General features: G+C 37.6%; 1 protein-coding gene across 3 annotated transcripts in view; it reads left to right on the plus strand.

The window, feature by feature from the left end:
• SMARCAD1 (SWI/SNF-related, matrix-associated actin-dependent regulator of chromatin, subfamily a, containing DEAD/H box 1) overlaps nt 1-9,011 on the plus strand; it is a 36,013-nt gene extending 27,002 nt beyond the window's left edge. For all 3 annotated transcript variants that reach the window (XM_026084199.1, XM_026084200.1, XM_026084201.1), the window contains 10 exons: nt 200-335; nt 1,644-1,781; nt 2,103-2,198; nt 3,198-3,315; nt 3,571-3,692; nt 4,868-5,056; nt 6,028-6,146; nt 7,076-7,258; nt 7,962-8,071; nt 8,434-9,011. In XM_026084199.1, the coding sequence (XP_025939984.1) occupies nt 200-335; nt 1,644-1,781; nt 2,103-2,198; nt 3,198-3,315; nt 3,571-3,692; nt 4,868-5,056; nt 6,028-6,146; nt 7,076-7,258; nt 7,962-8,071; nt 8,434-8,495 (1,273 nt within the window). In that variant the 3' untranslated portion in view covers nt 8,496-9,011. The remainder of the gene's footprint in view (nt 1-199; nt 336-1,643; nt 1,782-2,102; nt 2,199-3,197; nt 3,316-3,570; nt 3,693-4,867; nt 5,057-6,027; nt 6,147-7,075; nt 7,259-7,961; nt 8,072-8,433) is intronic.
• Nucleotides 9,012-11,694: the final 2,683 nt, after the last annotated feature.

Consider the following 11,694-nt stretch of genomic DNA (forward strand, 5'->3'; position numbering starts at 1 on the left):
GAGAGGATTGTGGAGAGTATTGGCTTATTAAGTGAACTGTAATTACTTGCCAGCAGTAAACTGTTACAGTTGATTACTTCTAGGTAGTGTTACTTAGGGCATCTGCAGTTTCTTTATATAGCTTTTACAAATACTGTGACAGCAGTACGTTTGTGTTAAACTTGTTTTTAATGTCTTTTCTGATATATTCCTCTGACAGGTATAACTGTGCAATTAGCAGTTCAGATGATCGAAGTCTGTTTCGCAGGTTGAAACTTAACTATGCAATTTTTGATGAAGGTCATATGCTAAAGAATATGAGCTCTGTACGCTACCAGCACCTTATGACAATTAATGTAAGAGGATTAGTTATTGGGGTTTGGGGGTTAGGGAGGGAGGTCTGGAAAGCGGAGGGGCTCCGATTTTGTCCTTTTGTAGTTACGGGCTGGGGGAAGAAGGAATACTAATTGTAAAGTTCCTATGTGGGGGGGGGTTCCCGAAATTACAGAATGTCAGTGGATGTAAGCGTTACTGTGGTTTTAGGAATGGATCCTACTTTGGGTACTGTTCTGAGGAGATGAGTTTGCAAAGAAACGTAATTAACTTCCTACAGCATCGTTACAACTCTACGGTTCATTTTCAGTATTAAGCAGTTTTCAAGTATTATCCTGCAATAAAAATTGTAAAAATTGCTATTCAGAAAACTCAGTTGACTTGTGCTGAAGTGTTGTAGTATTTAAGGAAGTGTTCTGGCAGGACTTTTCAAGAAAAGGTAGCTTTAAAATATTATTCTCTTCTAGCTTGTTGAAATATTTTACAATTTTAATATTTTGTTTCTAGTGTTGGGCAAACTCAAATACTGGAGAACCAATCCATAAGTAGTAGTTTCAGCAGACAAATCTCATTGCTTATCCAGAGTAATCTGTTAAGCTTAACTCATATGCAGTCATTAACTACTAAGCAGTTGGCCAAAAATGCTTATGAAGCTTGCTAAACTTGGGCTAAATTTGAAACCTCATTTTTTGAGAAACAGAAATTGTCATGGAAAATGGGCATTTTAGACCCGAGTCAGCAGCATTTTGAAAAAGGGAAAATTTGAGTCAGGATCTTCTTCTAATTATTTTGATTTAGCATTGTAGTATTACTACAGTAATAATACACTTGCCGCTTAAATTATTACAACTTATTTTTCAAGATTATATTTTCAGTAAAAGCCCTTTTAAGGGCTTTTGGCCGTCTTTTGGCCATTAAAACATGGCTTGTACTTGTGATTCAAAACTTGGGCATAAAGTACTGTATGACATTACAAAAGATGTGACATGGGAGCAACAACTGGCACTAATTTAAAAAAACAACAGAAAAAAACCACTACCCTGATACAGCTAGAGACAATTTTCTTACATATGGGTTAGGCTGTTTAAATATTCTTAAACAGATATGTGCTCAGTTCCCCATAGATCCCTAAACCATTTTGTTGGCTTCACCAGGAAATTATTCCGTTAGATTTAAGTATATTTTAACTTTAAAAAGTTGGAAGTTTTATTACTAAAATTAAACAGAGGCAATTTCTCAGTACTCCATGAGGTGTGTTGTTTCCCCCAGTATTCCTTTTTAACCTTTTTAACTAGTGTTTCTCGCTGCTGTTTTCCACTTTGGACAAATAGGCAAAGAATCGCTTACTGCTAACAGGAACTCCGGTTCAAAATAATCTGTTGGAATTGATGTCTCTCTTGAATTTTGTCATGCCGCATATGTTTAGTAGTAGCACGAGTGAAATCCGAAGGATGTTCTCTTCAAAAACAGTAAGTATTATGTATTCTCTTCCTGAAAATGTTTTTTCTGCTGTAACACTCCTATTACTGCATAACTTTTGTTTTATTGGCATCTTATGGAAACAGGCAATATGATTATGAAAATCTAGAATATGAAACAATGAAATAATCCCTTTCAGGTAAAAATGTGTCATAATAGGATATTCCAGAATACTAATGATACTATTAGATCTGTCTGTTCTGGCTCTTTTTTTTCTTTTTCTTTTCCCTTCAAGTTAGCATAGTTAAGGTAGTGTCATTACAGCTGGAAAATTGCACTCCCTAACTGAATTTTTGCAATATTTTCCATAGAAGAGTGCTGAAGAACAGAGTATATATGAAAAGGAGAGGATTGCACATGCAAAGCAGATAATAAAACCATTCATCTTGAGAAGAGTAAAAGATGAGGTAATATTTTCTCTAAAGTAGTGTTTGATAGTATCAATAAGCCTGATAATATGCGAGACTCATGATAAATATGCCAGATTTCTTCAGAGAGAGTTTGTCTAGGAAGATCAAGAAACCTGCAAGAGCTTGGTATCATTGTACTGCTTTCTCCCTAGCTTGCATCCAGTGAATCCGCTTCACTCTGAGCCTGCTGTTGCCTCCCCCCAACTATAAATCATACTTCAGCTACTTTTCATCACGCAGGAGTTTTCAAGTGAAAACTTGACCTGCTGCTGTGGCTTTGGGTTTTGAGGCTCATTATTTACTGGCTTTTTGCATCTTTGAAAGATGATTTGGTGCACTGATAAGTAGACCTCAACTGAGAGATGTTCTACATTAACCACAAAAATGTGCCTGATTTCATAGTAATGTGATTCCCCTCTTCCCCTGCTTCCCCCCCCCAAGGAACAAGGCAGTGAATGTGCATGCATGTATCTGTGCATATGCACAACTAGAAGTGTGTTTTTGAAATTATTTTTGCGATTGTAGGAATGTTTCCTTTTCTCTTTAAAGTCCAAAAAAGTGTTTGAATGTTTCTGTTTAGAATTGCTCGTGTGTAAGAATGGGAAAAACTTATTGCTGATGCTGTTTAATTGGACAAATGTTTCTGTATTTTACTGTACTACTTGCACGTTTAGTAGTCAGCAGTTTCAAAAGAATTCTCTGGTTATCAGGAGAGTAGGTTCCAAGTATTGGGGTTCTTGTGCAGTTTTGAAGTGTGCGGATCATGTTACTTCATTGATTGTTCTTGGTTTTTTGCTGATGAAAAATCCAGAATGAGTTCTGAATTTGTAAGTAGAACTGCTAATTCTGATTTTCAGTTGGCAACCACTGAAGGGAGTTGGGGAGGGAAGAATGTGTAGAATAGCTTAAAACCTGACTTGTTAGGCAGTACAGTATTACTGACTGCTCACTACAATACAGTTTTTACATGTTCCCCCTTTCTTTTTATCTTGCCAGGTCCTTAAACAACTACCTCCCAAAAAAGATCTCATTGAATTATGTGCCATGTCTGAGAAACAGGAGCAGCTATACTGTGACCTCTTGAACAAGTTAAAGAAAACTATTAACAGTAATGGTACATGACCATCTCGTTTCCTCTTGCTGAATATTTCTTAATGTCTAGACTTGCATGGAATGTAACTATAAAGCCTTTGCTCTGTAGAAATGTATTCATTGACTGTATCCTTTCTGAGAATTTTTCAGAAGTTCAGGTAATAGGTGAAATGTCAAATTCCATCTTTATAAATAGGGTTCTCTTGAGAGGTAAAGTAGTATCAAATACATATGTCCACATACTATTTCTGAATACACCTTATTTCTTTGTTTACAGAGAAAAACTCTGATATGGGAAATGTGATGATGCAACTTAGAAAAATGGCTAATCACCCTCTCTTGCATCGTCAGTATTACACAACTGACAAGCTCAGGACAATGTCCGCACTTATGCTCAAGGTAAGGTGATAAGATTCAAAAGCAGCCTGCCATTTCTTAAAATTTTTGATGTAACTTAAGTTTTTTATTGTCAGTTTTTTGGTCAAAAGTGTGTCCTTGCAAAACTTAATTCATTGTTGCTGCTTTTTATTTCTCTGTTGCATCTATCCAACGCTCTAATCAAGCTCTGTATATGTGTAACATGCTGGTTTTATATCAGATATTAGAATAGAAAGAACAGTTCTGGGACTGCAGTCATCTCCTTTTCGTTAGCCTCCCCTTAACAGCTGTTCCATCCACCCCAATATTTAAAACTGAAACGCTTATGAAAACAGCTTAGGAGGGCAGCTGAGTTTACTAGTATTTTCTGAAGGATAAGAAATCTGGACTGTACAGAACTAAAATAGGGAAGGCGTAAGTATGAAACTACTGAGGATTTTTTCCTAGTTTGGCTTGTGCTAATGCCTGTGGAGTTTGGGGAAAGATGTTGCTTCTTTCTAAAGTACGAAAAAACAAGATCTGAACATGTGGCAGGTGCTTTGCAAAAGTTACAGCTGGCTTTGAACATCTATAGTTTTGTTAAAAATAAAGCCAGTCATTTATGTTGAAGTACAGCTGGGGGGAAGGGAAGAAGTCTCACATTGGTTTATGAAGGATTTTTGTCCCTTTTTTGTTCCTACTCATACCATCGTACTCTCCAGATGTGGCTTTTCTTTTCCTCTTTCTTCCAGGCATGACATCCCTCTACCCACCCTACATCTTGGGCTGGGCTTCCCATGTCTTCTACCATCTATCCAAGGATTGGACCTCCCTTTTAGGGAATGTGTCTTCAGGGGAAGAGGTCTGATACAGGGGTAAAGGCCATAGGGCTTGATGGGTCCTAGGTAATGGCTGTGGAGGTAGAACATATACTTAGTTTTTGGTAGCACAAGTTCTTGTAAAAGCTGAATTGTGACGTAACATTGATCCTCTACTATCTCCTATAAACCTGGGGTTGCAGAGTTCATCTTTTGTTGCTTGCATGCGCCGCGCTCTGGCATTTGTCAGTGTCTAATTGTGCTACTTCTTTTTTTTGGTGTGTGTGTGTCTGGTTTTGTTTTTTTTTCCCAGAAATTTTGGATGTACTTGTATGTTTATTTTCTTGTCTTGTTAGCAGGATTATGTATTGCATGATTTCCCTTTATTTTTGCTAATAGGAACCCACACATTGCGATGCTAACCCTGACCTTATCTTTGAAGATATGTCAGTAATGACAGATTTCGAGCTGCATTTGCTTTGTAAGCAATATTCTCATGTCAGTGACTTCAAATTAGACATGGATCAGATTTTGGATTCTGGAAAATTTAGAACGCTGGAACGCATCCTCTCTGACCTTAAAGAGAAGGTTTGTACTACAAATAGTTGGTCAAAACTTCTTGTCCTGTCTATCTAATTGCTGGCTGTAAATAACTGATCAAATTAATATCTGTTAGCAAATAGCTGTATATGCAACACAGTTGCTTTTTTGTGGAATATTACAATGTGGTTTAGTGCATGTGCAATATTACGTAGCAATACTTACTGCTTTTAATGCAAAATCCTGCCTGTAAACTTCATTTTATACACAATGAAGTTACACAATTGAAATTAACTTTACTATTTTTCTAAGTTTTAGAATATTCATCCTGGGTTAACGCTATTTTCTTAGTGTAAGGAGGATAGTATTGTCTTCACAGCTGATGATCTTTGTGAGTGTAACTTTCTTTTGGCAGTTGAATAAGACTGTGCTATGTTAAAAGCCCAACTACATGTGTTGAGCTATTGTATGGAAAGCATGAGATGTCACTACTGAGTCATAGGTACAAACTGGCATACTTTACAAATTAACATGTAGGATAATACTTCAGAGTAAGATCCTGAATTTACGCAAGTGTGTGCTGCACTTCAAGTTATCATTTGTTCATTTATTTCAGACAGCAGGGTGCCACTGTGCTATGCTATGAAAAATAACTTAAATTCCACAGTTTTTGAGGAGGCTTGTTTTGTTGATGCTTATGGGTGGAGTAGATCTGTCATTTATGCATTTAACTTGTGATTACTAGATTGCTTGAGTCACCTGCATACAGAATAATGAAAACTTTGTGACATTGAATAAAAAAGTAGGACAAAGCAGCAGAAATATTGGACATCTTGTCTTCACTGAAAGTCAGGCTTGACTTTGTGAAGTCTGGCTTAGTTTTTGAGTTCAGAAAAATCGAATCTAATTAAAATCAGTCAGATAAAAATTAAAATTATTTTTACCAWTAAAGCATCTGTCTAGTTAGTCATTTTGAATTGGCGTATTTCTAAACATTTATTTTGCTTTTTCATTTCCAGGGTGACAGAGTTGTATTGTTTAGCCAGTTTACTATGATGCTGGATATCTTGGAAGTTCTCCTAAAGCATCGGCAACTTAGGTATATTAGGTTGGATGGAAAAACACAGATTTCTGAGAGGTATGTGACTTCCTTGCTGGAGCTGAGAGAAGAAATGGGTGTGTGTATGGAGAGGGGAGGTGACCGAAGACCCTAATTTTTGTTTTCCAGTGCATAGAATATTATGGTCACTGGGAATTGATTATAGTAGGGATTCAGTGTTGGCTTTCAGACGGCCTAAGTAAGGATGAGGCTGAAAAGTAAGTTCAGCTCATTGGATTATCATCTCTACCACACCCAAATGGAAAACTTGCATCTTATGCAGTCCATGTGTGTGTTTGTGATCTGCTTGTGTTAGCACAACACAACAAAACCTTGCCTGTAGGCATTCCTTCAAAGTGTAGTATCTCTCTCTTAACAGACAGGTAAGCCCCTTTATTTTTCTGGGGCAAACCACATACTCTCTCTTTCACAGCTGAAAATGTAATTCTTTTAGCATATTTGATCTGTGCCGGTTTTCTGCTATTGCCTGTTCCATACTTTTTGAGATACTCTTCCTTCTTTTCAAAAGCTGTAGTTCTTGCTGTGGTATTCCTCTTTGCAGCTGAAGTTTCCACTTCCCTTTCCTTTGTACATGCAGTTAGTACAGAACACAGTCATGAGGTTGTTAATTTTTTTTTTTCCTCCCCGTTAAATCTGTTTCATGTACTTCAGTCCTCCCTCCTCCATCAACATGTTCCTTTTATCTTGTGGTGATAATCCAAAATCGTTTTCCAAGTCTCACTTCATTCTTTGCTTTCTATCTGTCACTCCAGAAGTATGTTTCTCTGGTCACTGCTGAGGACTGTCAGTACCCATTTTCTTTCTGCCTGAAGTCTGCACTTCTGCATTGCTTTGCAAAGCCACAGTCCTCCTTTTCAAAACATCGCCATCCTAACTTCTCTGTTCGTCTCTGGAGCCTGAATGTTGTTTTCTCTAAGGCCTGATACATATGTTCTTGTGTTCTGTAGGATACATCTAATAGATCAGTTCAATACAGATATGGGTATATTTGTATTCCTCCTGTCAACCAAAGCTGGTGGCTTGGGAATTAATCTGACCTCAGCAAATGTTGTTATTCTTCATGACATTGATTGCAACCCATACAATGACAAGCAAGCAGAGGATCGATGCCATAGAGTAGGTCAAACAAGGTAAGATCTCTTAAATGTCATACTTGTCTTTATTGGAGGCAAGCCCTCAAAGGGGAGGGCAGTATTTTATGATTAAAAATTTCATTTTAAGCAGAGACTTGCTGGTAAACCAACTCTGGGTTGCACAAGCTAGGTAATTGTAATGGTCTTAGCTCATATTGCTGGCAGAATGAACCTGTATTTACTGTATTCTACTTCATTTTCCAGTTCTTTAGAGCTTTCTCAAATTTCTAGTGGTAGGAACTGACTTATTTCAAGGCAGCTGTGAAGCCTTTGGCACTGTTTGGCGATGCTATTTGTTCTCTTCAGAAGACTTCTAAGCTCTCAAATGGCCAACCTGTCCTAAAGAGTGAAACACTGATCTGTTCTACAGTTTTCAGGAATAAGCTGATGTGAGCGATTGAATGTGTTATTTCAACTGTAGTATTGGGGAGTGGGGAGGAAGGGGATGATGGTTTTTGTTAATGCAGATTTTGAAACTCTCCAGATTGAGGTGGCCAAGAGCGCAGGGGAAGACAAGTTTTCTGGCAGTACAGAGCACAGTTGGCCCAAACAGAAAAATTAGAGCTCTAGCATTGGCCTCCTCTTTGGCTTTCCTCCTTGTTTTAAACCAGAGCCAGCTGAGCAAAGGCGCAGATCCTGCCCATTTTCRCTAATGCAAAGAAAGTATAAAAATGGATTTATCCTATTTTGTGTTTTTTAGAGAAGTACAAGTCATAAAGCTAATCAGTAAAGGGACTATTGAAGAATCCATGCTCAAAATCAGCCAGCAGAAATTGAAGTTAGAACAAGATATGACTGCAGCTGATTCAGGTAAGTCTGTTGCACATAATGATGCCCACTTAGGTGAGTTAAGGAAGTCACTGCAATATATTTTTATTCTGGAAAAACTGGGTTCTTTATGCAGATAAACCAATATTGTTTCATTGGAAATAAACTGGAAAGATGCACTGTACTGATCGGTTTTATTTGCTGCAATTTAATTAATTGCAAATTAATTGTCTAACTTTAATTTGACAGAAAGGGTTCCCTGAGTTTTACCCACAAATCAGTGCCAGACTCCTTACCAGTAGAGGCTGCTGTACAGATTTCTAGGTGCAGAGTTTTGTCAGTTTGTGTGAAATATTTAATGCTGTAATAATGCAGCTTTTTGCTTTTTCTCTCCTTTTCTGCAGGAGAAGAAGGGACCATTCCAGCAGATATAGCCACATTATTAAAAGCTTCACTAGGTCTCTAAAATGTAAATATGTTGTAAAATTTAAGGAAAAAAAGCAATGTTGTACCCCAAGGACTCTTATGTTACTGATGACCATGAGTTTTATGACGTTTATAACTTTTTGTAGTTTCTTTATTGTATTTCTCATGGTATTGAAAATTTTTAACACTGATAGCATTCTTTTGATGCTTAAAAACAAATACATAAATGGCACAAACATAGTGGATCAGATGCTGAATAAATGTTGTTTTACAAAGCAGTTTTCAAAATGGGGACCTAAGTAGTGATTGTTTTAACAGATCTGCTACTGCTTAAGATTCATCAGTATTTTTGTAATTATTTCTACCTCCAAATATATATATATATACACACATATATATATATAAAAACTGTCTGTTTCACTGGATTATGTGTGTAGATTTTTTTTATATGTGCCTTATTTGACAATGCTTGAGTCTGTTTCTGCTTGTTTTGGTTCATTTGATTGTACTGTACTGGTTTTGTATCAATTTGTTCAAATAAAATGCCATAGATTAATGAAGTGTTTTCATTTTGTGGTTATTGGGGGCGGGGGGAGGAATTATAACTTGTGGGTTAGAAATAAAAGAAGCAGCTTTCAAACTAGGTAAAATGCTCCGCTTGAACTGACTTGGCTTTATCCAGTAGTCATTTGTTAGTAATGTTTCATTATAGTCAAATCAGAATTGTCTTAGAATGCCGGTTACAAATATGGCGAGTGCCATTTAGCAGGAACTCCACACAGGTTGGGATTTTTTTTTTCTTCATTAGTTTCTGGTGTAGATGGTGGAAGCCCAGCTCTCTCCTCTGCTAATGAAGGCTCACTCACACTTTTCTTGATGAATACAGTGAATTTTGAGGTTTTTGTCAGTGAAACAAAGAGCCTCAATGGCATGCGTGTGCTTCCGCCATAAGTTTTTAACCCGCTTGTTAGGATGCGATTTGAGTAGGTAGGAGATGAGATGTGCTTGCACCTTAAGTTTTTAATCTGGTTAGGATGGTTTTTTTTGGGGGGGAGGGGGGGGGTAAGAAGATGAGGATGTCTGTTTCCTTGGACAGAGGAAAAGACAGAGAAAAACAGAGAAAAAGATATTTGTTGTATCTTTTGAAGGAACTTGTAAAGTTTTATGTGAAAAAGGGGGAAGAGTAGTTGACAGGGGAACAAGGTTCTGAGCAAGTGTGCAGAAGTGATAAGGGTGAAATATTCTTTCTTCAAAGATCCTATTTTTCTAGTCTGTAGTTGCTCAATATTTCAGCCTATCTGTGGACACTGCTAGTGGTTTGTCAGTGAGGTGGTCTGTGAAGTGTCCATTTTGGTTATGGCTATGGGGCGTCTGTTCTTGTTTTGGTTATGGCTAGGGGTGTCTCTCTTCTTTCCCCCCACCAAATGCACATGTTTTCCCCAGGTACAAGATTGATGGAAAGTGAAAACACTTTTAAAAGCTTTCAAAGCTGAAACTAAGTTTTACTTGGCTGTCAGTGGAAATCATCTGTGACAGGGTTGCGTATTTCAAAATGCGTAGCTGAAATAGGGTGAAAACATGTTTTGTTGTATGGGAGTGTCAGCCCCGTCACGCTGGTGTGCGGGAGAAAGGTGAGAATCAACATCTAGCATTTTTGTTTAATTCCACCTATTTTGTCGGACTAAGCAGTGGGGATTAAGACAACCGCAAGTGTTCAAGCTATTAGAGTTGTTTTCAGCTGAGCATGGTCCTAACTCAACTCTTGTCCCATTGTATTTACATGTTCTTAGCTGTTTGTTTCAAATGCAAAATAAAATGCTTACCATAGAGGCTGTTTTGGGTGGTGTCTGTTTGGTACATGCATGTAATCAGTTAATGTAGGTGAACTAAGCAGTACTTATTTCTAAAGCAATCACATCTCTAGACCTCTAGAGTTAATATTAGAGCCCATGCTGAATCTGGCTCTAAGTGCTGTTAAGCTCATACACTGGTGTTTCTAGCTTTTTTTTTTTTTTTTTTGGATTCTGTGTACTGTTTTTTTTCCTAACAATTTCTACCCCAAATTAATTGGGAGTCTTAGGAGGGGGAAAGTAGGCAGTATTGGTTGAAATATGAGGATCAAAGAACAAAAATGGCTCAGTGGTGGCCTAGTTACCTCCAGGGAAATTACTGTTAATGAAAATAAATAGATGTTTTAGCTCAACAAGTAATTGGGAATTCAGGTTTGTTCTGCTAATTAATCTTCAGTAAACTCTGCTTTCTCTTTTCCCCATAGGCAGAATAAGTATACTGTTTGCTTTTTGTACACTACTTTCACAACCTGCAGATGTTATTAGTGGTACGGTGTTAGAAATTCTCAGGCTCAGGGCTTAATAAAAATACCATGTATGTCTTACCTGAAATCTGTGTATTATCAGGTGACTCTACGTAGTGAGTCTGTTGGAGGGGTGAGGTTCCCAATGCCCCTTTTTCTCCCTGTATTTTTCCCTATATGTGTAACCTGGTTTGCAAAGAAGTATAGGAACTAGTAAGTTAAACTTATTTAAATAAGCTAATTTTAATGTTCTGCTCTGTCTGAGCAATGAGGAGATTAAATAATGTTTGCAATGGAAGCTCAGTTTCATCTAGCTAGTCTGAAGAAAATGTAAAAATATAGCAAATGGAAATCCCCCAAACCAGGGCATAGTAATTTTTAAACTTCTCTGAATTTTAACCAGGGCCTGAATACTAAGGAAATGGAGGCTAGGTAACGAAGGTAGATGTTAAATCATTGTTTATTTGTTTTTGTCAGAATGCGGTAAGTAGTTGCAGAACGCTGCAAAAGCCCTGAAAGTCAGCTTGCCTCCCAAGCACAATGTGCTTTAAGTCAGAGTATCCACTAAGTGGAGCTTTAAGAAAAGAAAGAGTAGTTGTAATGAAAATAAATGGTCTCCCTTGGGCTGGGATTGCACCCCTCAGTCCTTTATCTAGTTTTGCCAAGATGAAAGGTCTGGACACTCAGTTTCATCACGTACTTGTCTCTCTGGTTGGGAAAGAGGTACAGAAAGAAGACTTGCAACTATCTGAAGTCTGTTGCTGAAGAAGAGAGGAGAGTGGAAGATAAAGAAGGAAAAATGTGCGAAGAGCGAGAACAAACTGTGAAAGAAATTGCAAAAGCAAGTGGAGAATCCGTATTGAAATGAACAAAAGATTGGACTTTTCGTTTCTGCCAATACCTGGTTAGTCTCTGCACTGTTCAG

The sequence above is a fragment of the Apteryx rowi genome, unplaced genomic scaffold (assembly GCF_003343035.1).
Source record: "Apteryx rowi isolate R43461 unplaced genomic scaffold, aptRow1 scaffold_63, whole genome shotgun sequence".
Classification (NCBI taxonomy): domain Eukaryota; kingdom Metazoa; phylum Chordata; class Aves; order Apterygiformes; family Apterygidae; genus Apteryx; species Apteryx rowi.